The sequence below is a fragment of the Mauremys reevesii genome, linkage group 1 (assembly GCF_016161935.1).
Source record: "Mauremys reevesii isolate NIE-2019 linkage group 1, ASM1616193v1, whole genome shotgun sequence".
NCBI lineage: Eukaryota > Metazoa > Chordata > Testudines > Geoemydidae > Mauremys > Mauremys reevesii.
This window is the reverse complement of record NC_052623.1, coordinates 210809164-210836037: the sequence shown is the minus strand read 5'-3', so window position 1 is coordinate 210836037 and position 26874 is coordinate 210809164. Positions and strand designations below refer to the sequence as shown.

Genomic DNA, 26874 nt, shown 5'->3' with positions numbered 1-26874 from the left:
ATTACTTTTGTATCATGTGCTAAGGCATATTACAATGTTTTAAGATATTAAAATAGGAGCTATTAGAGCTGTCATGCAAGTACAGAAACATAAGAGTCTGTATAACAACTAAGGTAGGCTTGGCAATAAGCTGAGGCCTAGTGAGCCTGTTAGTAGTTTTGATAGTTAGCTTAAGTAGCGAAGGAGTTAGCATGACTGCTTAACCTGAGGTTTATACAAATTAGCAATGTTTTGTAATATGTAGTTTGTAATAAATAAGTTCACCACAGAAGCATAAAATAATGTATTTTGGGAGGATGTTTTAGTATGTGTAACCATGAAGCTAAGTGCATTAACATATCGAAAACATTGGGAAATGTATTAATGTGGTACTGACACAAATAGCTTATGACAGCAATCAGAACCCCAATTATATATTCCTAGACCACCACATATGGAAAAGGGACCAAGACCTAAGTAAATTTGGTCTCAGACTGTATATTTATGTTAAACAGGGTATAAAAACTGATTCATGAATGTTCATGTGGGACACCAAGAGTGACTGAGTATGCAGCAGACCAAAACGTCATTTCCTCTTGCAGTGTGCTCCACTGACTGTTTCTTCCACCTTTGTTTCTAATGGCCTGCATTAGGTTCTAAGCCCTGGTCTACACTACGAGTTTAGGTCGAATTTAACAGCGTTAGATCGATTTAACCCTGCACCCGTCCACACAACGAAGCCATTTTGGTTGACTTAAAGGGCTCTTAAAATTGATTTTGGTACCCCTCCCCAACAAGGAGATTAGCGCTGAAATCGACCCTGCTGGGTCGAATTTGGGATAGGGTGGACGCAATTCGACGGTATTGGCCTCTGGGAGCTATCCCAGAGTGCTCCATTGTGACCGCTCTGGACAGCACTCTCAACTCAGATGCACTGGCCAGGTAGACAGGAAAAGCCCCGCGAACTTTTGAATATCATTTCCTGTATGGCCAGCATGGTGAGCTGATCAGCACAGGTGACCATGCAGAGCTCATCAGCACAGGTGACCATGGAGTCCCAGAATCACAAATGAGCTCCAGCATAGACCGAACGGGAGGTATTGCATCTGATTGCTGTATGGGGAGACGAATCCGTGCTATCCGAACTCTGTTCCAAAAGATGAAATGCCAGAATATTTGAAAAAATCTCCAAGGGCACAAAGGACAGAGGTTATAACAGGGACCCGCAGCAGTGCCGCGTGAAACTTAAGGAGCTCAGGCAAGCCTACCAAAGAACCAGAGAGGCAAACAGCCGCTCCGGGTCAGAGCCCCAGACATGCCGCTTCTATGATGAGCTGCATGCCATTCTAGGGGGTGCCTCTACAACTACCTCACCCCTGTGCTTCCCGCTTCCCCCACCCCTCCCGGGCTACCTTGGCAGTTATCTCCCCATTTGTGTGATGAATTAATAAAGAATGCACAAATTTGAAACAACAATGACTTTACTGCCTCTGCAAACAGAGATCAAAGCGGGGAGGGGAGGGCGGTTGGCTTATAGGGAAGTAGAGTGAACCAAGAGGGCAGTTTCATCAAGGAGAAAGAAACAGAACTTTCACACCGTAGCCTGGCCAGTCATTAAACTGGTTTTCAAAGCTTCTCTGATGCACAGCACGCTCTGCTGTGCTCTTCTAACCGCCCTGGTGTCTGTCTGTGCATAATCAGCGGCCAGGCAATTTGCCGCAACCTCTCACCCCACCATAAACGTCTCCCCCTTACTCTCACAGATATTGTGGACCACACAGCAAGCAGTAATAACAATGGGAATATTGGTTTTGCTGAGATCTAACCAAGTCAGTAAACTGCACCAGCGAGCTTTTAAACATCCAAAGGCACATTCTACCACCATTCTGCACTTGCTCAGCCTATAGTTGAACTGCTCCTTAATACTGTCCAGGCTTCATAAGCCATGGGAGCAAGGGGTAGGCTGGGCTAGGTGCGACCGCGTTGTACTGCCGACTGAGAGAGTAGCCTGAGGCAGAAGCCTCCAGCTGGGATGATATTCCAGGCAGGACTGAATCTCCATTAGACGAAACTTAAAGAAGAGAATGACCTGGAGTCATTCCCATTTTTGTCCAGGCACCCCTGACCGACCTCACCGGTCTGCCCAGGTGCTTCCGACCAACCTAACTGAGGTCAGTGAGAAGCACCCACGGGACGACAGTTAGCAGTCGTATTGCACCGTCTGCCGTCTGCAAGGCAAGGCAAGGCAAGGGGATGCTGCTGTGTAGCACTGCAGTACCGCATCTGCCAGCAGCACCCAGGAGACATACGGTGACGGTGAGCTGAGCAGGCTCCATACTTGACGTGGTATGTCGCCTGCACGGGTAACCCAGGAAAAAAGTCAAGAAATGATTTTTTGCCGTTGCTTTCACGGAGGGAGGTGAGGCCTGACGACATGTACCCAGAACCACCCACGACAATGTTTTTGCCCCATCAGGCACTGGGAGCTCAACCCACAATTCCAATGGGCGGTGGAGACTGCGGGAACTGTGGGATAGCTACCACAGTGCAACGCTCCGAAAGTCGACACTAGCCTCGGTACTGTGGATTCACACTGCCGACTTAATCCGCTTAGTGGGGACACACACAATCGACTGTATCAAATCGATTTCTAAAAAAATCGACTTCTATTAAATCAACCTAATTTCATAGTATAGACATACCCTAAGTATATCAACACTGTGGGATTGCTTTAAGTATGCATGATACAAGGGGTCGTTTTGCTATATTTTTCTTACTCTCTTATTTTCCTGTTATTTCAGTTATACTTGTCGTTCTAACTGAATCTCAAAGCCTTGGGGTGTGCTTCACCAATCTATGCAAAGAAACTGTTATTTGTAATAAGTACATTTGCACCCTGTTCACATATTTATCATTTTGCCCTATGTTCAACAATTTAGCAATATACAAAATTTAACTTCTTATTTTGTCAAACTTAATTCTTAAAATTAAGTAAAATTCATTTTGTCTCAGTGTGTTGGCTTCATAATTAAAAAAACAAGTTTAAATATCTAATAACTGATGGATGACTAATTCAATGGAACAGGATGACATTTTCAGCTGTGGCACTTCGTACAAGTTGAAAACATACTGTAAATATGCGATAAGGGAAAGCCAAATGTGTATTGGAAAGATTAAACAGGGAGACAATAGAAAGAGAAAATGAGTGCACAGAAAGTAAGAAGCCAAGTATATTGCTTGAATAATGAGATGATGACTGCAAGAGGCAAGGGTGTGAAAATGAAATGACAACAAAAGGATGCAGTTTGGAAGGAAGATGGTAAAGAAAAGATGAAAGTTAATGTGTGAACATTAGAAAGAAAAGAATGAGGAAGAAAAATAAGAATCAGACCCACCATACAACTGAATATGGTAATGTGAGAATATGCCATATCAATCCAAATATGGACTGAAAAGAATTATGGCATAGAATTTTTGCTTAGAAAATGATTAAAAGCTAAAGAAGCCCAGAAGCAGAAACGAGGAAAATCCAAAAGGAGCAATTGACGTCCATGAAAGGAGGAACCTGTAGAGACGACATTCTCTTCTCAAGCATCTCGTGTGGGTCACTGCCAGAAACCAGACTAGATGGACCATACGTCAATTTGATGACACAATTCCTATGTTCCTAAGCTTGGCTTTGTGAAGCTAAACGATGAAAGCCTTGGCAGTAAAATGATCCAGCTATTTTCACCAATAGGAGTCTGGTTTTCTAACATACCTCATATCTGAAGGGCCTGTTCTTTTTCTGACAGTTTGGATGGCTTGTCATGCCAATAAAGTCTCACCAAATTTAGCTGAATTGATACAGAGTGCTCATCTGCAAATGGAAATGTTGATTTGCACTCAATTCTTCTGTCCATCAGAAGGGAATACAGTTTCCTCGCCCATCTCTGCCTAATGACCCAGAAGACACTGAACTATTTATTAATTATGTGACAACAAGGAGATGGCTCACAAGCTGATCCAATATCACTGCCTTCAGGGAACAAAAATCTTAGATCTTGTGGGATTCCTGTCCATCTCACACTAAGGAATACAAGACCCAGGGATGAGAATTCTGCCCATACAATTTTTAGAGTTGAGAACCCTCCCCACAACTATTTAGGTATTCTTCATACATTTTTTAAAAAGGGAGAGGGGTGAAAAAACAGTTCCTGCATGGATCTTCTCCCAGAAATCTCCTTTTATCTCTTTCTGTTACCCATGAGCTGTATTTGTATTTCTCTGAATTGGGTTACCCAGTCAGTTTGTTAAGATGAGGGATGAATGCCATGTATATATGAAACGTATAAATAATCATTCGTAACTTTAAAAAGAATTCTGTGGAACTAGAGAACTGAATCTTCATCTGATTTTCCAACTTAGGGTACGTCCAGACTACCCACCAAATCGGCGGGTAGTGATCGATTTTGCGGGGATGGATATATCGCGTCTCATCTAGACGCGATATATCGATCCCCGAACGCACTCCCGTCGACTCCGGAACTCCACCGGAGCGAGTGGCGGTAGCGGAGTCGACGGGGGAGCCGCGGACGTCGATCCCGAGCGGTGAGGACGGGAGGTAAGTCGAGATAAGATACTTCGACTTCAGCTACGGTATTCCCGTAGCTGAAGTTGCGTATCTTACCTCGACACTGCCCCCCAGTGTGGACCAGGCCTTAGTTACAAATTGCAAGAAATAGTGGTCTAGTATATATGTAAGAATATATCATAGTGAAACCAACTGCTACTCAGTCTCTGGGTCTTTGTGTAATATATAAAACCTATGTAATAACTTGCCTTTGATATTAACTAATGCAGTAGAAATATCCAGTAATGATAACAATGAAGTGTAATTCCTACATACAGTTGTAACTAGAGCTGAAACTTTTCTTAGGCAAAAATGTAGATGTGACAAAACCAAAAAATTCTCATCAGTTACACTAAATTGTTCATGTTTAAAAAAAAGCAAAAGAAATTCCAAAAAAGTCAAAATGAAATATTTAAAATTTTCAGTTTGAGATTCTTTTTAGAAATTTCCTTCCATTGTATTTTTTAAATTTTTTGATCCAAAACTTTTTTTTTAAATTTTTCAGATTTTCCAGTGAACCCAAAAAATCAGTTATTCACACAGCTCTTGTTGTAACACATGCATGCTTGGTGTGGTGTTCTGTCCCCCTCTAGTGGTAGGTAGGCCACAGAGCGGTTGATGAGTCTGCTCCAGCACTGGCTAGGAGAGCGGGGTCTTTTAGCTCAAGCAGTAACACCACATGCATTCAGACTCAGAGTTCCCAGGTTTTGATACCTGCTACCAATGGGGCATGGTTTTAAGGAGTACTATGGTATATTGCATTTCAAAAACTAACCGTGCCTTTCAGATATATCTTCTGCTTCTTAACACACTACCAAATTGCCCTTTACTCTGAATGAGTGAGAAATACTTACCTCATCATAGTAAACTCTTAAATCTGCTCTTTTTGATCGCAAGTCCCAGAGTACTACCGTCCCATTTTCATAGCCTATTAATAGCTGGGGAAAAAAAGAAACATGATTATCTTCTCAACTCTAAAATACATTTAAAAATATTTAAGCACTCTATGATTTTGTATTTTTTTTCTAAAATTAAGTTTCAGTTTTGGTGGAAACAATTATTCCCCAGACAGAAAATTCTTCTTTTAGTGAGGGAACAAACTTGAGCATGGATGGTAAGAAACAGTTAAAATTATGTTTATTAGAATAATTTGGCAGAGATGTGGTGCACAAAGCCACATTTCTGAACATGATGGTCACATTTTAATGGTCAATACACACCACAGTAGGAAAATCAGAGTGGCATGTTGGTTTGTGATGACCTTTGTGAGGTTCTCTGAGAACTCTGATCATCCTTGGGAAGTTCACCTGGATATTGATGAGCTTGACGAAGTTTGCCTGGCCACTGGTTCAGATACATTCAGTCCTACTTCTTGTTCAGCCAATTGCTCAGACAAACAAGTTTGTTTACATTTACAGGAGATAATGCTGCCTGCTTCTGATTTAGAATGTCACCAGAAAGTGAGAACAGGCATTTGCATGGCACTTTTGTAGCCAGCAATGCAAGGTATTTAGGTGACAGATATGCTAAACGTTCGTATGCCCCTTCATGCTTCATCCACCATTCCAGAGGACATGCATCTCTGGACATACATCAAGAGACATATGAATCTTTAGTGCATCTGGTATGTAAATATCTTGCAATGCCGGCTACAACAGTGCCATGAGAATGCCTGTTCTTATTTTCAGGTGACATTGTAAACAAGAAGCGGGAAGCATTATCTCCTGCAAATGTAAACAAACTTGTTTGTCTGAGTGATTGGCTGAACAAGAAATTGGACTGAGTAGACTTGTAGGCTCTGAAGTTTTACATTGTTTTATTTTGAATGCAGGTTTTTTTGTACATAATTCTACATGTGTAAGTTCAACTTTCATGATAAAGAGATTGCACCACAGTATTTGTATTAGGTGAACTGAAAAATACCATTTCTTTTGTTTTTTACAGTGCAAATATTTGATATAAAAATAAATATAAAGTGAGCACTGTACACTTTGTATTCTGTGTTGTAATTGAAATCAATATATTTGAAAATGTACAAAACATCTGCAAGTATTTAAATAAATGGTGTTCTTTTATTGTTTAACAGTGCAATTAATCGCGATTAATTTTTTTAATCACTTGACAGTTTTACCTAGGACATAACCTATAAGATGATAAGGGTACCTCTGCGCCACATATAATTCACTCTGTTATTCCATGTGGCAGCCAATAATCTAAGTGTCAATATGTAGCATTTCTACATAGAAATCCTCCTGTGTCCAGTTCAAGAAATTATAGCAACAACAAGAAAAGAGAAAAAGGTTAGTTTCATGGCAGATGTATGAATGCAATTTTGAAACCAATGTTCTGTGATGCACTTCATCCATGAAGAAGAGAAGGTGGGAGAGGCTGGCATCTTTACATGGCAGACTTACAGTACTTTGGGTACTCTATGAACTTCCATACTTTGAAATGTTTGTATGTTTTGGAATGTTATCATTATCTTTTTAAACGTTTATTTATGTTTTACAAGATCATATTCTTTTAAGTTACTTGTAAACATGATTCTGAATTTCCTAGTTTTCTAATAATTATCATAGATTTTAAGGCCAGAAATGATTATTATGATCATCTAGTCCAGGGGTTCCCAAACTTGGTTTGTGGCTTGTTCAGGGTAATCCCCTGGCGGGCCACGAGATGCTAAGCATCCACAGGTACGGCCGCTCGCAGCTCCCAGTGGCCGCAGTTCACTGTTCCCGGACAATGGGAGCTGCAGGAAGCGACCGGCCATACCTGTGGACGCTCAGTTTAAACAAAGCGGCTCCAGGCCCGCCAGGGGCTTACCTTGAACAAGCCACGAACCCAGTTTGGGAACCTGATCTCCAGCATAACACAGGCCAAAGAACCTCACCCAGTAATTTCTGCATCAAATTTCTGTTTGAGTATAGCATATATTTTAGCAAGATATCTAGTCTTGATTTAAAGACTGCAATTGATGGGAGAATCCACCACATCCCTAAGTAAGTTGGTTCCCAGGATTAATTATCCTCACTGTTAAAAATTTGCTTCTTATTTCTAGTTTAGACTGGCCTTGCTTCAGTTTCCAACTACTAGATCTCATTATGCTTTTTCTGTTATCAGAAATCTCTTTCCCATGCAGGCATTTGTAGATACACCTCCACCTCGATATAACGCAACCTGATATAACATGAAATAACTGCGCACTGCGGTGGATCAAAGCAAGTTCGATATAACACGGTTTCACCTATAACGCGGTAAGATTTTTTGACTCCCGAGGACAGCATTATGTAGAGGTAGAGGTGTACCTCTTAACCTAAATGAAATAAATTGAGATTCCATAGTTGTTCATCAAAGTTTTCCGGACCTCAAATAATTTTTGTAGCTCTTTTCTAACCCTTTCCAATTTTTCAACATCTTTTTGCAAATGTGAGCACCAGAATGGGACAGTATTCTAGTGATAGTCTCACTACTGCTGTATATAGTGTTAATAACACCTACCTACTCTTGCTTGATATTCCCCTGCTTATACATCCCCTGGAAGGAGGAGACATATCATGGGGAGGGCATGTTTGTTGGGGAAAGGATGGCAGAAAGATAGTCCGGGGAGGAGAAGTTATGTGGAGGAAGGAGAAGGAAGGGTATGGCAGAGTGAGGCTTTTCTCCACCTGATTCTCTTTTGGTAGAAAGTCTTTTGACAGCAGCATCTTTAATTTACAGTAGGATTGGGTGGCTGAAAATTAGGGAGCTGCAATCAGCTTCATGTCAGGTCCTCTTCTCCACTGCCCTTAAGATATGTATGCATACAGTGTAGTACTGAGGCTTATATGTCTAAAGATGTATACACCAGCAGTTTGTGAGGATGAACGTTGACAGCCACTCAGAACACTCTTGTGGGTGCTGTTGGGCTAAGGGTATTACTCTGTACTAACCGAGATGGTTTCCCCCATTGAACCTGAGACACTTCCTGTATTTTGAAGGCCCTGACCAGTCTCGAGACTTTAAAGCATGGATTATACTTCTCCCAAGATGAAGTTAGTTTCTGGCCCCAGCACTTGTAACAATTCTATAGCCTTCATTCCCAGAGGAAATTGGATCTCATCCTGGAGCAATCTATTGTGAGAAGGATTTCTAAGGGGGAAGATGGGGTTGGTATGACCTCAACATTTTCAGCTGAAAACTATGATGGATTTGGAAACCCCTTGAAGAAGAAGAGTAAAAATAATAGTCTTTTCTGTCCTATTAAAAATAGGACTGTTGCTTTTTACAGAATGATTGACACAACCTCAGTATTTTAGTTTTTAATCTGGTTACAGAATTTCAAAACTTATAGGGCCTGTGAATGACAATGTCTAAGGAACTAATCACTGCGTTCCACATATTATTAGAGGCTCTCATTGAATATCTTACAATCTCCTGACTTTCTTCATGCACTATAATTCCACAATATACAAGTGATGAAGAGATTCTCCCCCACACACCCCATTTTCCAGTGTTGAACCACACTACTACTTAATTGTTTATAGGACTTTACCAGTGCTTAATTTGTAATGAAACAGTTGCCAGGGCACAAGTAATTTTTTTACTTAACTGATGCAGCAAGCCCAGAGGTGCCAGGACTATGAACTCCCAAGCCTAGAGGTGCCGGGGCTCAGCCCTGGCACATATTAAGCACAAGACTTTAACCTGTGGTCATGACGTTTTTTTTCCTTGCATGAATGAAGATTTTCAAAAGCCTTTTGAAAGTCTAAAATAAATTAATCAATCAATCAATCACATCATTTGCACAAATTTTTCAAATAATTCTATCTGGTTAGATAATTTATTCCTACAGAAACCATGCTAGTTCACCAATATCACATAATACTCATTTAGTGAAGGAGATCTTAAATTTTAATTATTTTCACCACTATTTTTCCCAGTACTGAGGAACGGGTCATCCCAGTTTATAATTCCCAGAATAATATTATATTTCATTTTTTAAATTCCGGGTGTACAACTGACTGACTATCTTCCAGTCCTCTAGCACAGCATTTATTTAGGTTTTTCCACCACCTATTTTAGACTCTAGGCACTTCACATTGTTAAAAATACAAAGTTCAATATAAATTTTAAAAAATACCATATGCTTTGCTTAATTAATGGACTATCCCATGGTAACAGCATCAATTGGCCATCCATATCCCAACAACCCAACACCCAAACCAGAAATGTACACTTAGACCCCATTAGACCATCAATCCACCTTTACCCCAAATGCATTTAAAATGGAGTAAACAACATATTTTTGTCAGTAGTTCATCTACTTCATTACTTCTTTCAGAACAGTCACATTAATATAATCTAAACCCATTTAAGCCTGGGTCTAAATTACACACCATTACAGGCCTTATTACTTTTTATTTAAATGATCTCAGCTTAGTTTTTAACTAAACTTTGACTTTCAGTGGGAGCTGGGCACCTAGCTGCCATCTGTGTCTTTTAAAAATCTCCCTGTAAAAATCCAATTTCTTTTGAAGCTGGTTATGTGTTTTGCCTATGAGAACAAATATAGTGTGTTCATTCTGGTTATATTCACTCTCTCCTTTCTCCAAGCTCTCCAATCCCTTACAGTCCTCTCCACATTCCACACCATACCACATATGAAGTTGGTATGAAATAGCATAAAAGCAACTTTATTTAAGAAAAATATTGATTTTTTTGTAAGTCAAATGGAGAAGACAAAGTCACAGTCTATTATTCTTTTTGAATTATTGCATAATTGTGGTAAAAATGTCTACATTCTATAATACTCACTTATAGAATCACAGGGATTTATCGACACACTGCAAGTACCAACTCCTGCATGCACAGGTAGGGCTGAATTTCCTGCTAAATCCCCCAGAACACATGCAAGAACACAATAACACGCAAGACAACAACTTAATACCACCATAAAGATACAACACCATATATTGGTGGCGGTGTGGTCTACACTGCTCATTACAATTTCCCCTCCTCTAACGGAATATGAATTTAAAACAGAAACTCCTATGATTCCAGACAGTCTGCCATCCCCACAGGTTCCATGTTGATCTGCCCACTCAAGTCCGTTATTAATGGAGACATCACTCATAATTTGATTTAGCTTATTAGTGAATGCAGGGTTCATGTGCTCAGGTTATATCTGTTGTGGACAGACTGTCTGTTGAGGACTGCAGTCTCTTGCGATTCTGAGCATACCCTGGCAATTCCACCTTCACAACTGGTCTCCCATTACGAGACACAGAAACATGCTGAGGTGCCTCCAAATCCTCCTGTGCATTCCTCTGGGATGATTGTTAAACATTCTCAGTGTTTGCCCAACCCCTCCTTTCAATGAATCCGTGCACCAGTTCTCGAGGCACTATAAAGGAGCGAGCTCTTGCTTTTTGTATCAGCAAAGATAAGTTGTTTAATTTTTAAATTGCCATGTAAGGTCCCCTCCAAAAAGGACTATAGGATTTTTTCAAGGCTTCTTTTTCCTGTTGCATAGCTACACCTTCTCTCCTTCCTGGATGGCCACATAATTCTCCTTTTTCCTGGTATCTTAGGACTGACATGCTCATTTCTGGCACATCTGTTCCTCCACCTTTTGAAATGCTGTCCTCAGGCCACCGATATAAGTCTTCGCTGTGTCTCTCACCCACAGGTGCCAGCTTCTTCTTGGCCCTGGGGGTGCTCAACCCCCAGCCTCAGCCCCACCTGACCCCTTCCTCCAAGCCCCTACCCCATCTCTTCCTGACCACACCCCACCCCAAAACCCCTGCCCCGCCTCTCCCGCCCCATCCTCCGAGTGTGCCGCATCCTTGCTCCTCCCCTCCGAGCTTCCTGCAAGCTGTGAAACAGCTGATCGCAGCAGGTGGGAGATGTTGGGAGGGCAGGGGAGGAGTTGATTGGCGGGGCCACCAGTGGGTGGGAGGTACTGGAGGGGATGGTGGGAACTGGCTGCCAGTGGGTGCTAAGCACTGACAAATTTTTTCCATGGGTGCTCCATGTTTTTGATGCTAGAACATGAAGTCCCATGGAAGCATGGATTTGTGGAGTCTCATAAGGGAAGTAATAGGTAGTTGAGTGCTGGCTGGTGTTTTATGCAAAGACAACAAAAGCTGTTGTATAAACTGGGTGTCGTTGGTCTTCACTAACTAATTCTCTAAGCATAGAACCAATGGTGCAGTTTACTCTCTCTACTTCCCCATTAATTGCAACACACTGGTCAATAGTATCATTGTAAAATATATGTAACAATGCTGTATGTGGAATTATGGATACTCGATCATATTATACTTTAAAGTTCGTGACCTAGGCTATGTCTACATTAGCACTTTTGTCTGTCAGTGAAAAAAACATCCCCCTGACTGTCATAAGTTTCACCAACAAAAGCACTGGTGTGGACAGCGCTATGCTGGTGGGAGATGCTCTCCTAACAACATAGCTACCACAGCTCGTTGGAGGTGATTTAATTATGCTGACAGAAGAGCTCTCTCCCATCGCATAAAGCGGCTACACGGGAGACCTTACAGCAGTGCAGTTGCAGTGGTACAGCTGTGCCGCTGTAAGGTCTGTAGTGTAGACACAGCCTAAAAAGGGTTTAAATCAGGTATGTCAGGAGAGTTGATTAAAAATCCTATAGTCCTTTTAGGAGGGGACCTTACATGGCAATTTAAAAATTAAACAACTTATCTTTGCTGATGCAGAAAAAGGAAAGCTGCTGGCACCTCAAACCATGTGTGGCCCAAATTAGTTTTTGTCAGAGATTGCAGCAGGAAGAGATCATGTGCACAGTAGGTACCATCAGTGGAGAGGAATCAGGAGACAAACCAGAAGTCTTATCTTCCACACCTCATGGCTCCTTTGCTCAGCATGAACTAATGAACTCTACCTGGGCGTACCCATCAAAGAATACATTTCAAAGGTTCACTGAACTATAACGAGAGAGGGAAGCAAATCCTAAGTTAACCTTCTTTTTAAGGAGACTAAGAAACCTAGCAGTTTGATCTCTGTGATGGGTCCTGGCCAATAAGAAGATGGAAAGACGACTGTGGCTGAGAGAAAAAACATCTTGAACAAAATCTGTATTTTACTAGATTACTGTATATACTCGATCATAAGCCGATTTGTTTATAAGCCGACCCCCTCTAAAATGGATAAGTAAAAATGGAAAATGTTTATGACCCATTCATAAGCCGACCCTATAATTCAGGGGTCAGCAAACTTTGGCTCGCGGGCCATCAGGATAAGCCGCTGGTGGGCTGAGATGGTTTGTTTACCTCGAGCGTCCGCAGGCATGGAGGTAAACCTACGTAAACAAAGTGTCCCGGCCCACCAGCTGCTTACCCTGACGGGCTGGGACAGCAACTGGTGGGGAAATTATTTTGGGGGGAGAAGCTGGGAATCAGGGGAGTAACCTCTGTGACCGCCCCCCACATGACCCCACCCCTAGCCGGGGACCCCCACACTCTCCCCATCCCATCCCTTCCTACCTTACTTGGGGAGGGACAGAGGAGGATGTCTCTGACTGGCTGGAGCTGCTCCAGCAGGCTGGGCAGTACAGCCGCAGCATGTTCCAGCGGGCTGGGCTGGGCGGCGTGGCCCCAGCCTGCTCAGGGGGGCGGGGTCAAGCAGCATGGCTACTGTCTGCCAGCCCCGGAGCAGCAGCTGCTTTGGAGGCTGTGGGGAGAGCAGCGTGGCCAGAAGTGGAGAGACTCTGGCCCCGCCTCTTCCCTTCTGGCTCTGCTGGCTGTGCTGCCTCTCCTTGCTCCCTCTGTTGGGGGGAAGGGTTGTGTCTCACCTCTCCATCGCTATACCCGTTCATAAGCCGACCCCTGTCTCTGATGCTTCCCTTTTTTACTAAAAAAATTCGGCTTATGAACGGTAAGTTTTAGATCTTTAGATGCCTGTTTTCACTTTTATCTACTTTTAAGGATCGCTACTTTAATGTCTTTTACCTGGTATAACTTAATCCATGCTCTTTTGTTAATAAACTTGTTTTGCTTTCATTATAAATCATGAGTTCTAGATAAGTTCAGTACAGTGTGTGCTTCTATTAAGCTGACAGGTTAGAATGTTACACTGTCTCTGTACAGGCAGCAAGCCTAATACTTTTTCAGTGAGGGTCCAATGAGAGATACAGGACCCTGCATGAAGATGATTTTGGGGCAAATTCAAGGCTGGAAGGCTACTAATGTCAGCCTGTGAGGCGGATCCAAGTTGGACATAGCCATGGTGAGGCTTGTGGGCCACTGGCAGGCTGTTGGGGGTCAGAGCTCTGAATTAATGCTGCATAGCCACAAGATACCTAGGGTTACAAGGCAGATGTTGATTGAATCCTTTACTGGCCTGAGTGAACCCCAAAACATCACCTTTGCATAGTTGGCAGGATTTACACAGTTTGTTGGTTAACTGAGGTTCACACTTGCAGCACTGATAAACTGGTTTTAATTGATTCACAAATCGGAAGATTGAGAACAGGTTAAAGAGAACTTACAGTTTCAATATTTTTTGTTTGTTTCAAGTAAGGAAATAGAAAAAGAATAAAGTATAAACATTAGAGTCAGTGAAGCAACCACAAAGTTCGAGGTGGCTAGGGTGGAGAATGACAGAATAAAAGAGGAGCATAAACACCAAAAATAGTTAGATAAGGAGAAAGGCAAAGAGTGTAAACACCAAAAATGGGAAGCTGCCTAGAGAGCTAAAGAACAAGAAGCAGCACACCGGTGGGCCCTGGAAGCTGAGAGGCGAAGGATACCCAAGAGGAGAAGAAAGCAGCTGCACACCAATCATCCCTGGAACTGAAAGCGAAGGATACCCAAGAAAATGAGAAGGAAAGGCTGTATGCCCAGAGCATAATGGACAGGGAGGAGCAGATCCCACAGTCCTAAGGTATGCCCTCCATCCAAGGAATGTGCAGCTGGGACAAGCTGTGCCCTACATACAAAGAAACAGATGGCACTGAAGAATACTTCACTGTTTTTGAGAGGTTATATGAGGTATAGAAAGTTCCAGAGGACAAGAAAATCCCAACTCTGATTAGTAAGCTCTTGGGTAAAGCATTTAATGTATTTAATGAAATGCCAATTGATCAGGCTTTGAAATATGAGTTTTAAAAGGCTGTATTTGCAAAGGTTTCAAATTGCTCCTGAAGTGTATAGATTGAAATTTAGATCCCTCAAAATGCATGACTAGATGAGTCATAGAACATACCAGTATAAAATGTCTGATTTGATAAAAAAAAAGAGTCAAGGGAAAGAAGGCAGAGAGTTATGAATAGTTGTTTGATCTCTTTGCACAGAAGCAGCTCCTGAGCATATATTCTGAAGACGTCAGACATGCTATTTGGGATAAATCCATGGACTCTGTCCAAAAAGCAGTAGATCCTGACTGATTCCTACATACAAGCCAGTGACCAATAAGCAAGCCACAGAGGGAACAGTAGAAGCCCAGTTTTAAGAGAGGCCCCAATTTTGTCACTGGGGAGAAGCAGGGAGGTTTGGAGCTTAGGCACTCTTCACCCCAGAATAGATCCTGCTTTGGGAATCTCACTCGCAGACCCCCGGTACAGTCCATGGTGTTTCATGTGTGATTGCACTGAACACCTGAGGAATAACTGCCTTAAACTGAAAGAAGCTAAGCCCATACTCCATCCAGCCCAGGTTGATGCAGGTTTCCTGATTAAATTTGTGAGGTCTGACCCACAGGAGGTGGACATGGTATTTGTTAAAGCTGCCAAGGTGAATGACAAAGAATGCATTGGGTGGCGAGACACTGATGCACAGATTTCTTTGGTCAGGGAAAGCATAGTCAGACATGCTCCCTGGGGAGAATGCAGAACTCCTAGCATTGGGACGATACAAATTCACTTTACCTTTGGCTAAAGTACCCGTGGAGGGGGAAGTTCTGGAGGGAACACTGAAAGTTGGGCTGCTGGACAGTATTCCAACAGCACTTCTTGTCTATGTCTAAATCGGTTAATATAGTAACTTGCAGCAAAAAGGAATATTGTTTTGTGATCTCAGAAGAAAATTGTGCAGACAACAAAGCTGGGGGAAAGGGACAGCTCCAGCCCCAGCCCAGCAGGAGAAATCAATGTGCTTTCAGGTGTGTGAGGGGCCGCTCCTGCATAGCACAGATGAGTAGCAAGCATACAGAGTTAAAGGGGGAGGAGTTATTCCCTGTAACTTGGAGAGGCTGTTCAGGTTGTCTATAGCTAGGGCGTTAAAGATGAGAAAGCATCTGTGGTTACATCCTCAAGGGGACACCAGTGAGGGGAAACAGGGAAAGTTTTTTCTAAAGAGGAAGGGAGATTGTACAGGGAAGCATCCATAGGGAAAGATAAAAGCCCTGAGAAACCTTACAAGAACTGGTTGTGCCTGTCCAGCACCATGGGGACTTAGTGTTGTTAGCACATGATTATGCTTTTGCTGGTCATTTCAGGGCATGAAGAACTATGATAGGTTAAAGAATATTTTTTTATTGGCCAGGGACACTGAATGATGTGGGAGACTATTGCGAGTCTTGTGAATTATGTCAAAAGAGAGAGACCTGCAGAACCCAAGAAGTCTCTGTACATTCCTTGCCTGTGATACATGAGGCATTTTATAGGGTATCATTTTGTGGGTCTTATGCCATGTCCTACCCAAAGGCAGAAAAAAACACATCTTGGTGATAGTGGATTTTGCCACTAGATACTCCAAAGCAGTTGCTCTAACTAAAATAGAGGCTGATTCTGTGGTGAAAGCCCTTTTTACTATTTTTAACAGAGTGGGTTTCCCTAAAGAGATTTTATCAGATTATAAGTCAAATTTCATGTCCCAGCTATTCAAGTTGTGTGGAGTGAAACAACTAAAGGACTCCCCATATCACCCAGAAACAAATGGTGCGGTGGAGAGGTTCAATGAGACGCTGATATCAATGTTGGGAATGTATGTGAACAAAAGAGCCAGTGATTGGGATGAAATGTTACCCTATATGTTATTTTGCTTATAGGGAGATTCCCTGAGAATCCACGGGGTTCACCCCATTTGACTTTCTATATAGCAGGAAAGTGAGAGGACCCTAAGGCCTGGTCTACACTAGGGTGGGGGGTCGAACTAAGGTACGCGACTTCAGCTACGCGAATAAGAAGAAACTTGCACAAATACAGACGGATATCATCTTCCTTTCCAAATGTAAACGGATGGACATCATACCTAATGGACTAAAGGTAAAAAATCCACTGCTATCTACATACTACACAGACCACAGTGAGAGATTATGCCATACTCTATCTAAGAAACTGAGGAACCACCTGATCAGCATCCTATACAGCAAACAGGAAAACATCAAAAAAGAGCTCTCCAACCTAGAGACTCTCATCAATAACCAAACTTCCATACAAACGGACTTCACTAAAATAAGACAGGAGATCTACATTACTCACTTCACCTCTCTAAAAAGGAAAAAGGACTGTAAGCTGTCTAAACTCCTACCTGCCACATGGGGTCACAACTGTGATACCCCTAACCCACCCAGCAATATCGTCAATCTATCCAGCCACACACTCAGTCCAGAAGAACAGTCTGTCCTATCTCGGGGACTCTCTTTCTGCCCTGCCACCCCCACCAACATGATACAGTTCTGCGGTGATCTGGAAGCCTACTTTCGCCGTCTCCGACTCAAAGAATACTTCCAGGACAACACTGAACAGCGCACTGATACACAGTTACCCTCCCACCAACAGCACAAGAAGAAGAACTCCACATGGACTCCTCCTGAGGGTCGAAATGACAGTCTGGACCTATACATTGAATGCTTCCACCGACGTGCACAGGCAGAAATTGTGGAAAAACAACATCGCTTGCCTCACAACTTAAGTCGTGCAGAACGCAATGCCATCCACAGCCTCAGAAACCATCCTGACATTATAATCAAAGAGGCTGATAAAGGAGGTGCTGTTGTCATCATGAACAGGTCTGACTACCAAAAGGAGGCCGCCAGACAACTCTCCAATACCAAATTTTACAGGCTACTTCCCTCAGATCCCACTGAGGAATACACTAAGAAACTGCACCATCTACTCAGGACACTCCCTACACTAACACCGGAACAAATCAACATACCCTTAGAACCCCGACCAGGATTATTCTATCTACTACCCAAGATCCACAAACCCGGAAATCCTGGACGCCCCATCATCTCTGGCATTGGAACTCTCACTGAAGGACTGTCTGGATATGTGGACTCTCTACTCAGACCCTATGTTACCAGCACTCCCAGCTATCTCCGTGACACCACTGATTTCCTGAGGAAACTACAATGCATTGGTGACCTTCCAGAAAACACCATCCTAGCCACCATGGATGTAGAGGCTCTCTACACAAACATCCCACACACTGATGGAATACAAGCTGTCAGGAACAGTATCCCTGATGATGCCACAGCACAACTGGTTGCTGAGCTCTGTGCCTTTATCCTCAGACACAACTATTTCAAATTTAATGACAATATATATCTCCAGATCAGTGGCACCGCTATGGGCACCCGCATGGCCCCACAATATGCCAATATTTTTATGGCCGACCTGGAACAACGCTTCCTCAGCTCCCGTCCACTCACGCCCCTTCTCTACCTACGCTACATTGATGACATCTTCATCATCTGGACCCATGGGAAGGAGACTCTGGAAAAATTCCACCATGATTTCAACAGCTTCCACCCCTCCATCAACCTCAGCCTGGACCTATCTACACGGGAGGTCCACTTCCTAGACACCACGGTGCAAATAAGTGGTGGTCACATTAACACCACCCTATACTGAAAACCTACCGACCGCTATGCCTACCTTCATGCTTCCAGCTTCCATCCCGGGCACAGCACAAGATCCATTGTCTACAGCCAAGCACTGAGGTACAACCGTATCTGCTCTAACCCCGCAGACAGAGACCAACACCTAGAAAATCTCCACCAAGCATTCTCAAGACTACAGTACCCACACGAGGAAATAAGGAAACAGATCAACAGAGCCAGATGTGTACCCAGAAGCCTCCTACTGCAAGACAAACTCAAGAAAGAAACCAACAGGACTCCACTGGCCATCACATACAGTCCCCAGCTCAAACCCCTCCAACGCATCATCAGGGATCTCCAACCCATCCTGGACAATGATCCCACACTTTCACAGGCCTTGGGTGGCAGGCCAGTCCTCGCCCACAGACAACCTGCCAACCTGAAGCATATTCTCACCAGCAACTGCACACCGCACCATAGTAACGCTAGCTCAGGAACCAACCCATGCAACAAACCTCGATGCCAACTCTGCCCACATATCTACACCAGCAACACCATCACAGGACCTAACCAGATCAGCCACACCATCACCGGTTCATTCACCTGCACGTCCACCAATGTAATATATGCCATCATATGCCAGCAATGCCCCTCTGCTATGTACATCGGCCAAACTGGACAGTCTCTAAGGAAAAGGATAAATGGACACAAATCAGACATTAGGAATGGCAATATACAAAAACCTGTAGGAGAACACTTCTACCTCCCTGGCCACACAATAGCAGATTTTAAGGTGGCCATCCTACAGCAAAAAAACTTTAGGACCAGACTTCAAAGAGAAACTGCTGAGCTCCAGTTCATCTGCAAATTTAACACCATCAGCTCAGGACTAAACAAAGACTGTGAATGGCTTGCCAATTACAGAACCAGTTTCTCCTCCCTTGGTTTTCACACCTCAGCTGCTGGAACAGGGCCTCATCCTCCCTGATTGATCTAACCTCATTATCTCTAGCTTGCTTCTTGCTTGTTTATATATACACCTGCCCCTGGAAATTTCCACTGCTTGCATCCGAAGAAGTGGGTATTCACCCACGAAAGCTCATGCTGCAAAACGTCTGTTAGTCTATAAGGTGCCACAGGATTCTTTGCTACTTCTACCTTAGTTCAAACTTCTTACCTGTCCAGACGCCGCGGGCTCGAAGTCCGCGGCTCCCCCGTCGACTCCGCCACCGCCGTTCGCGGTGGTGGAGTTCCGGAGTCGACGGGAGCGCGTTCGGAGTTCGAACTATCGCGTCTAGATTAGACGCGATAGTTCGAACTCCGAGAAGTCGAACGCTACCCGTCGACCCGGACGGTAAGTATAGACGTACCCTGAGTCTCATCTGGGACTCCAGGGAAGAGGACACTGAGGCAGAGGGGGAACCAGTAACTGAATATGTACAGGTTTCAGAATAGCAGCCGTGTTAGTCTGTATCCGCAAAAAGAACAGGAGTCCACGAAAGCTTATACTCAAATAAATTTGTTAGTCTCTAAGGTGCCACAAGTACTCCTGTTCTTTTTGTGAATATGTATAGTGGTTCAGGAAGGAGTTAAAAGACATGATGGGGACGCGTCAGGGACAGCCAATCCAAACAAAATACATGGTATGATAAACATACTTGTAAACATTCTTTTGAAGTAGGCGACTTGGAGCTGGTGCTTATCTCTGTGAAAAAATACAAAATGCAGAACTCATGGGAGGGACCTTTTGAAGTGGTAGAAGAGGTGACTGAATGTACATATCATGTTAAAAGACCTCAGAGTAAAGCTATCCCACAGCCAGTGCATGTGAATAGGCTTAAAGGTCATCACAGTAGGAAAGCCATAGTAAACATGATTTGTTGTGTCGAAGGGGAAACTACCAAGTCACACCTCATTGCTTTGATGGCTGAATGCCAAAATGACTCATCACTTGACGGTATTGGAAATACGCAGTGAGTTAACCCTAATTGAAAAGGGAGAAGTACTGCCTGTGCTACAAACACACAAGTGTTTTCCACCAAGCCAGGAAGGAGTCACGCGATGACCCACAAATCATCAATGAGGACTCACTGTTGGCACTCAGCCAGGCATCCCATACCACTGGCAAGGTACAAGAGCAAATTCACCCTAAGGGCTACTCTACACTAGCAACATTAAAGCGCTGGCAACAGTTTTTTCACACCCCTGAGCAAGAAAGTTGCAGCGCTGTGAAGATTTTGTGTTGATTGTAGGCTGCTCAGTGCTGTCACTGGTCCAGATATTTATTGTACTCCCAAAATTGATGATATACTGGATATTTTGCCACAGTTAGATATCTTAGCATGTTTGACCTTGTGAAAGGCTATTGGCAAATCACTTTACATGAAGATACACAGAATCTGCTTTTATTACTGATATGGGACTGTATGAATTCAAAATGTAACCATCTGAGTTAATGAATGTAGTATCCACTTTTCAGAGGCTGGTCAACCAAGTGTTATATGGATTACAGAACTTCACAAGAGTATGTTGATGATGCTGTAATCTTTAGCAGCTCTTGGTCTGATCACAAGAAATACTGGGGGATTGTACTGTTAAAGCTCAAAGAGACAGGCCTAACTGTAAAAGCCTCTAAGTGTAAGACAGAAACAGCAAAGATTCCTCATTTGGGTCTGCCCTGGCCTGGCTGAGAACATCCACAACTACATGTTACTTTCCATGTTTATTGTGAATTGTGAATGTATATTTGTGAATCCATCTCCACAGGCAACTTTCTGGGTTGCTGCTTTGCAAGAAGCCACTGTAGGGCACTGTAGTCTGTTTACACTGTGAATTCTGTATCCAGTAAATATGGACAACAGGACTTGAGGGCCTCCACAATAGCCACACACCAAGTTCTGTAGCCAAAGACTTGGGTTCCCTTGGTTGGGACGATTTAGTTGGGGATTGGTCCTGCTTTGAGCAGGGGGTTGGACTAGATGTCCTCCTGAGGTCCATTCCAACCCTGATATTCTATGATTCTATGATTCATTTACTTTGCAACCTCCAAAAAACAGTCATCTGCACCAATCGAGATCATTAATTTGTTCATGTGCAAATTGGACAGCAATCTTTGGGGCATCACAGTTAACATGAATGGATAGGATGGATCCAGGAATTTAAGCACAGCATGATTTGTATGTCCCAGTTCCATCTGTCTACTTGGGGAGCTTGGGACCTTTTCATAAACTCTTGTTATGTCTTGTAATCATCAGAAACCAGGAAGGATGATTCAGAACCTGGAGAATATGAAGAAATGTTTATTCAGTGGTGGCAGCTCAGTATCCACCTGTTTTGATGGCTGCAGAATCTCCCTCCCAGACAGGCCACATACTGGAGGTGTAAATTCCACTGCTTGCTTGGTACCTGGATCGGTACCAAGATCAGTACCAGGTAGAATCTGGTGCCTTGATGGAGACTTAGCGGTAGGGAGGGTCTAGGCGATGAGGACCTGGAGTCTGGAGGGATACAGTATGGAGTCCAAAAAAACAATTGCTGGATATGGAACAATGACTGAACCCCAAGGCATTCTGTCACTGGACCTGCTCCTGAGAGATTGCCAGTGCCGTGAGCTCAATCTACACAAGGATGAATGAAGGGAAACCTCAGACCTTCTGAAATGGGATCTCAGTGTGTAAGATCCCACTTCCGACTCCAACAAGGAGAAGTACAGTCTGAGGGCCAAGGCCCTGTAGTACTGGGTGGTGTAGTAGGAGGCTGGGACCTGGATTGACGAGAAGTAGGTGGTACAGGGAAGCATCAGCAGCTTTCCTGATGATGGTACTGTTCATCTGCCCAGCTGAACAGCAGAGCTTTTGGCTACTGTTGTACTGAAAACCAGTGATGCTGAGTGTGTGGTACCAAGGATGATATAGCTATTGAAGCTTGCATCACAGGAAGGCTGGAACCTCGATGTCTTGCAGCAAAGGTGAGTCTGGAACTGAGAGGCAAAGGAGGTCCCTGACCACCACATATGCCTCAGACATTGTCAATACCAAGAAGGTGGAATGCACTGAAGTGTGCACAAAGATGAAGTCGATGTCATAGAAGGTCCCAGCAATGGAGTTGATCTTGACAGTACTGAAGTTAGTGCCAGAGTCAAGGACTCTACATTGCTAGTTGAAGTGTGCTGTACCCAGGACTGCCTAGCTAGTGCAGTGCTCTAACCTTAGTACCCACCTTTCTTCCATGAGACTCTACTGGAGGCCTTGCCCTCCTGGATGAAGAGGACTTTTTCTGGCTAGAAGAGTGCAAAGCATCTGATTTCTTCTGCCATTTGTGTGGTAGGGGAGAAAGAAAATGGTGTCTTCTCTCTGGCTCCCTCTGATGAGGGGATACGGCCAAGTTTGGCGGTGCACTCCTTGGCAGAGTAGAGTCTGAATCCCTCTGTACTGAGTGGCTGGGTTTCAACTGGAGTGCAGAGCAGCTCCTATATGGAGCCCTATCTTCCTAGACTTCTTAGTTCTGGTCTTAAACCCCCTGCAGATAGAGCACCTATGCCTAAGGTATCCTTCTCCCAAACATTTTAAACAATGTAAGTGAGGATTGTTGACTGGAATAGACTTGTTACAGCCAGAACAGCGCTTACACCCTCGAGACTTAGGCATGTCTCAGTACCGAGCTTGAAAAACTCCAAACAAAACAAAAACCTGGCAAAAATTTGTCAAAAATAATAGTTACATTAAACTAACTTAACTATATACAACAATAACTTTTAGGAAAAAAATCTCTTTTAAGAGAAAGGGAAAGGAGTGTGACAAGCACACACATTCTGATTACTGGTCACAGGTGGTGAGAAAGAACTGAGAGGGATTGGGGAAGCTTCTATGGGCACTGCTACAGGAAAAAAATCTCCAGCTTTGATGCACTTGGTGTGCACACACCTGAAGTGGAATGGCCTTAGAACATAACATAAGAACATAAGAACATAAGAAATACTTGTGAAATACATCTCAAAGAAGAATGAAGGATATATAATTCCCATAGAACTTGGATTGATAATCACAGAAAATTATGTATTACATCTAAATTGTGCCTATTTTACTTTAGCCATACTAATTTTCTTTCAAATATTTAGTATATTAGATGGCTTCTAGTGTGAAAACAATCATGGCTTACCTGCTAATTTTTTTCTATACTATAATATGTCTGGCAACCCTCCGCTATTGTGTTGTATTATTTCTACTGAGAAAAATATGAAGGCAGCTCATAGCTGTCAATCATGGAAACAGGTTCCCCCATTTCCCATGGCAGCACACAAAACTTTCCATAGCATAACTGAGTTACTGAAAACAACCAAGGCCAAACTAAACAGTCATCAAATTAAAGTCTTATTCATTTATTGATATTCCCCTCCTTTCTGTATCCTCTCTCTCTAAATACATTTCATAAGAAGAGTGAGACAGACAAATCTAGTAGAAAATCAATTAGAATGTAAGCCAATTTTTTCTCTCTTCTAAACTGGTGTGTCTGGTAATCCTCCATAACTGAGAAATAACCAGCAGTGATACATTCCCTAAAGAATGAGGGCAGAGAAGTAAGATAATGGAATAGGAGAAAAAGAATAATTAAAATGATCCATCTCCTGGCCCCTGCTGAAGAGAAGGATTAAATTATTGCTCTATTACAGCATACAACACTATTCATTTGAACGACCTAATTGCCAAGACTGTGATATGAAGTTTTCAGTTTTTGGAGAAGATGTGAAGATTGGCCTACTTAGATACCCTGCAGTTTCCTTCCAGTATAGGTGAATCTCTTTCAGCTCAGAATCTGCCATGGACATGGAAGAGTGGGCTTGCAGATTCTGGAGAGGAATCAGACTTCTGGACTTGTAAATCTCCACTATACACTGTTTATCCATCCAGTGATAGTGGCTGCAGCTGCTTTCTTTTCATGATCATGTATATTCTAAGTAACAAATAGGAAGAAGGATGTTCTTTATTGAGGATTTGGGCAGAAGAATGATAGAACAATGTCCTACGGCCTGTGAAATCTTGTTGGCAGTTTGGAATGACTCTTGTTTAAATATTTGATAAAAATGCAGCTTTATTGGATTGAAAAATAGAGGGACATTGTGTTTAGCATCAAGTATTTCACCCATTAATGCCTGGAACACAGTATTCTATTAATATTCCAGGTGAGAATTCCCTCAATCCTATTAGGTCCAATTCTTTTTATAGCCGTGAAAAAACTCACTATATGAGGCTGGATAATACAAGCTGGTATATAAATTTAGGGCTAATATCTCCAACTTTAAGAATTGAGGCCAAACTCCAAGTTGTGCTAGTGGAATTCTAGAATATCTGTTATTCTTGCTCTAATGAGATCCATACAGGACTCTACACCACAGTAAATGAGAGGAGACATCCTGTTCAGAAAGCATGTAAACTGGATAGTGGACACACTGTCTCTCTGAAACTGGCAGCACTGCCTGGCAACTCTGGAGCAGTGGCTTGTGGCTGACTTGGTCCATAGCCACAGCTTAGATGGATAGTGAGGGGTTGAGATGGAGTCTATATGACCAGAATGTTGGGAGCACTGGGAGAAAGCAGCAACACCAGTAGTTTAGAAGATTTGGTGCAGGAGTATGTAGTGTAAAGCAAGTAGTGAGTGAGGTAGCAAGATCAGGCGGGTACAGAGGGCACCTGTTAGGATGGGAGTGGTGGTTGCAGCATCAGCAGCAAGTGGAGTCAATGATCCAGCAGTGGAGAGTGAGTAGTGGAGCCCCTGAGAGGTGCTACTGGAGTACGAGTCCCGCCCCACTTCAACATGCTGGATGATTTACCTGGAGGTGAGAGTGGTAGTCCTTCCAGCTGAATATTAGCTACTAATGGAGAACTAGCTGTTGAGGCCAGTGCAGGCAGGGCCCTCAGAGTTCCCAAAGAACAGTCGGTAAGGGAAGTTGCAGGCATAGGCACCGACTCCATGGGTGCTCTGGGGCTGAAGCACCCATGGAAAAAAATCGCATCCCTCTCCCTCCCAGTGCCTGCCTCCCTCCCACCATGGATCAGCTGTTCAGCAGCGCGCAGGAGATGCTTGATGGAGGCAGAGGAACAAGGGTGGGGTGCGCTCAGGGGAAGAATGGGGCTGGAAGAGATGGAGCGGGAAGAGGCAGGATGGGGTGGGGCCTTGGGGGAAGGGGCAGAGTGGGGGCAGAGCCTAGGGCAGGAGGGGGCATCGAACATCCCCTGGCACAGTAGAAAGTCAGCGCCTCTGGCTGCAGGGGCTTGGGACTCTCTTGCCATGAGCCAGAAGGCAAAGTGGTCAAGACATCAGTTGTGCCTGAACTATGTGTATGTATGAGATTTCCTTCCCCTGTTGATAATCTGTTAGGCAGTTCTGATAATGTCTCTTTTTCTCCATCCCTTTTGGTTTGGGAAATTTTGGTGTGTTCAGGGGATGTGGGCTCTCGGCTGCTCCTGTGGAGGCAGAAGCCAATTTAATGCCAGGAGGGTAGTGAAGAGCGCACAGAGTCACAGAAGGAGGAATCTCTCAGGAAGCAGTTGCAGTAGCAGAAAGCAGGTAATGTATATGTGCTTGTATGAATTTTGTGTGACTCTAATTAAAGGACATGGACGAAGAGGGTCCAAGCAGATCCAGTTTTAGCTGAGATTATTATAATATGACAACAAGCTAAAAGGTGTAGTCATACAGCCTCTGTTGGACTCATCCTTTTCCATCTTTGGTCCAACCTTTGGGATAGCTCAGTGGTTTGAGCATTAGTCTGCTAAAGCCAGGGTTATAAGCTCAATCCTTGAGGGGGCCACTTAGGGATCTGGGGCAAAAAAAAATCAGTACTTGGTCCTGCCTAGTGAAGGCAGGGGCTGGACTTGATGACCTTTCAAGGTCCCTTCCAGTTCTAGGAGATTGGTATATCTCCAGTTATTATTATTTAACCAAAATTACAGACTTCATAGCCCCTTGTATCCATGGCGAGGGAGGTCCTGCAGAGGCCCAGACATTACCTCCCATTAAAATCTTGACTGTATCCTGTATACCAGCTCCCACTCTATTATTTTTGGTAGAGGTAGTTAAGGGGGTTATAGAGGTCACTTTACCTGACAGACGCTCTGCTTCACCAATTTTATAATTAGGTACTTGTCCTGCCTATACCTTGAGCTCTCTGGTTCATTAGCAGGGAGGAGGGATAGCTCAGTGGTTTGAGCATTGGCCTGCTAAACCCAGGGTTGTGAGCTCAATCCTTGAGGGGGCCATTTAGGGAACTGGGGTAAAAATCTGTCTGGGGATTGGTCCTGCTTTGAGCAGTGAGCTGGACTAGATGACTCCCTGAGGTCTCTTCCAACCCCAATATTCATGATTCTATAATACCTCCTGTGAGTCACAGATTGGATAACCCTCTCATTATAAAGTATCTAATAGACACTTGACTCTTCCTTTCATATATACCCTGTTCATTCCCCATGATTCCTACATGGAAAAAATACTGCTTCTTCACCAGGAAT

General features: G+C 43.4%; 1 protein-coding gene across 10 annotated transcripts in view; it reads right to left on the bottom strand.

Annotated features, from left to right (window-relative positions):
- The window catches only part of STXBP5L (syntaxin binding protein 5 like), a 412558-nt gene that overhangs the window by 166945 nt on the left and 218739 nt on the right, over positions 1–26874 (bottom strand). For all 10 annotated transcript variants that reach the window (XR_005597546.1, XR_005597541.1, XM_039534539.1 and 7 more), the window contains one exon: positions 5446–5529. Coding sequence is in view for 8 of the 10 variants with exons in the window: in XM_039534539.1 (XP_039390473.1) it covers positions 5446–5529 (84 nt within the window). In the remaining 2 variants the exon portion in view is untranslated. The remainder of the gene's footprint in view (positions 1–5445; positions 5530–26874) is intronic.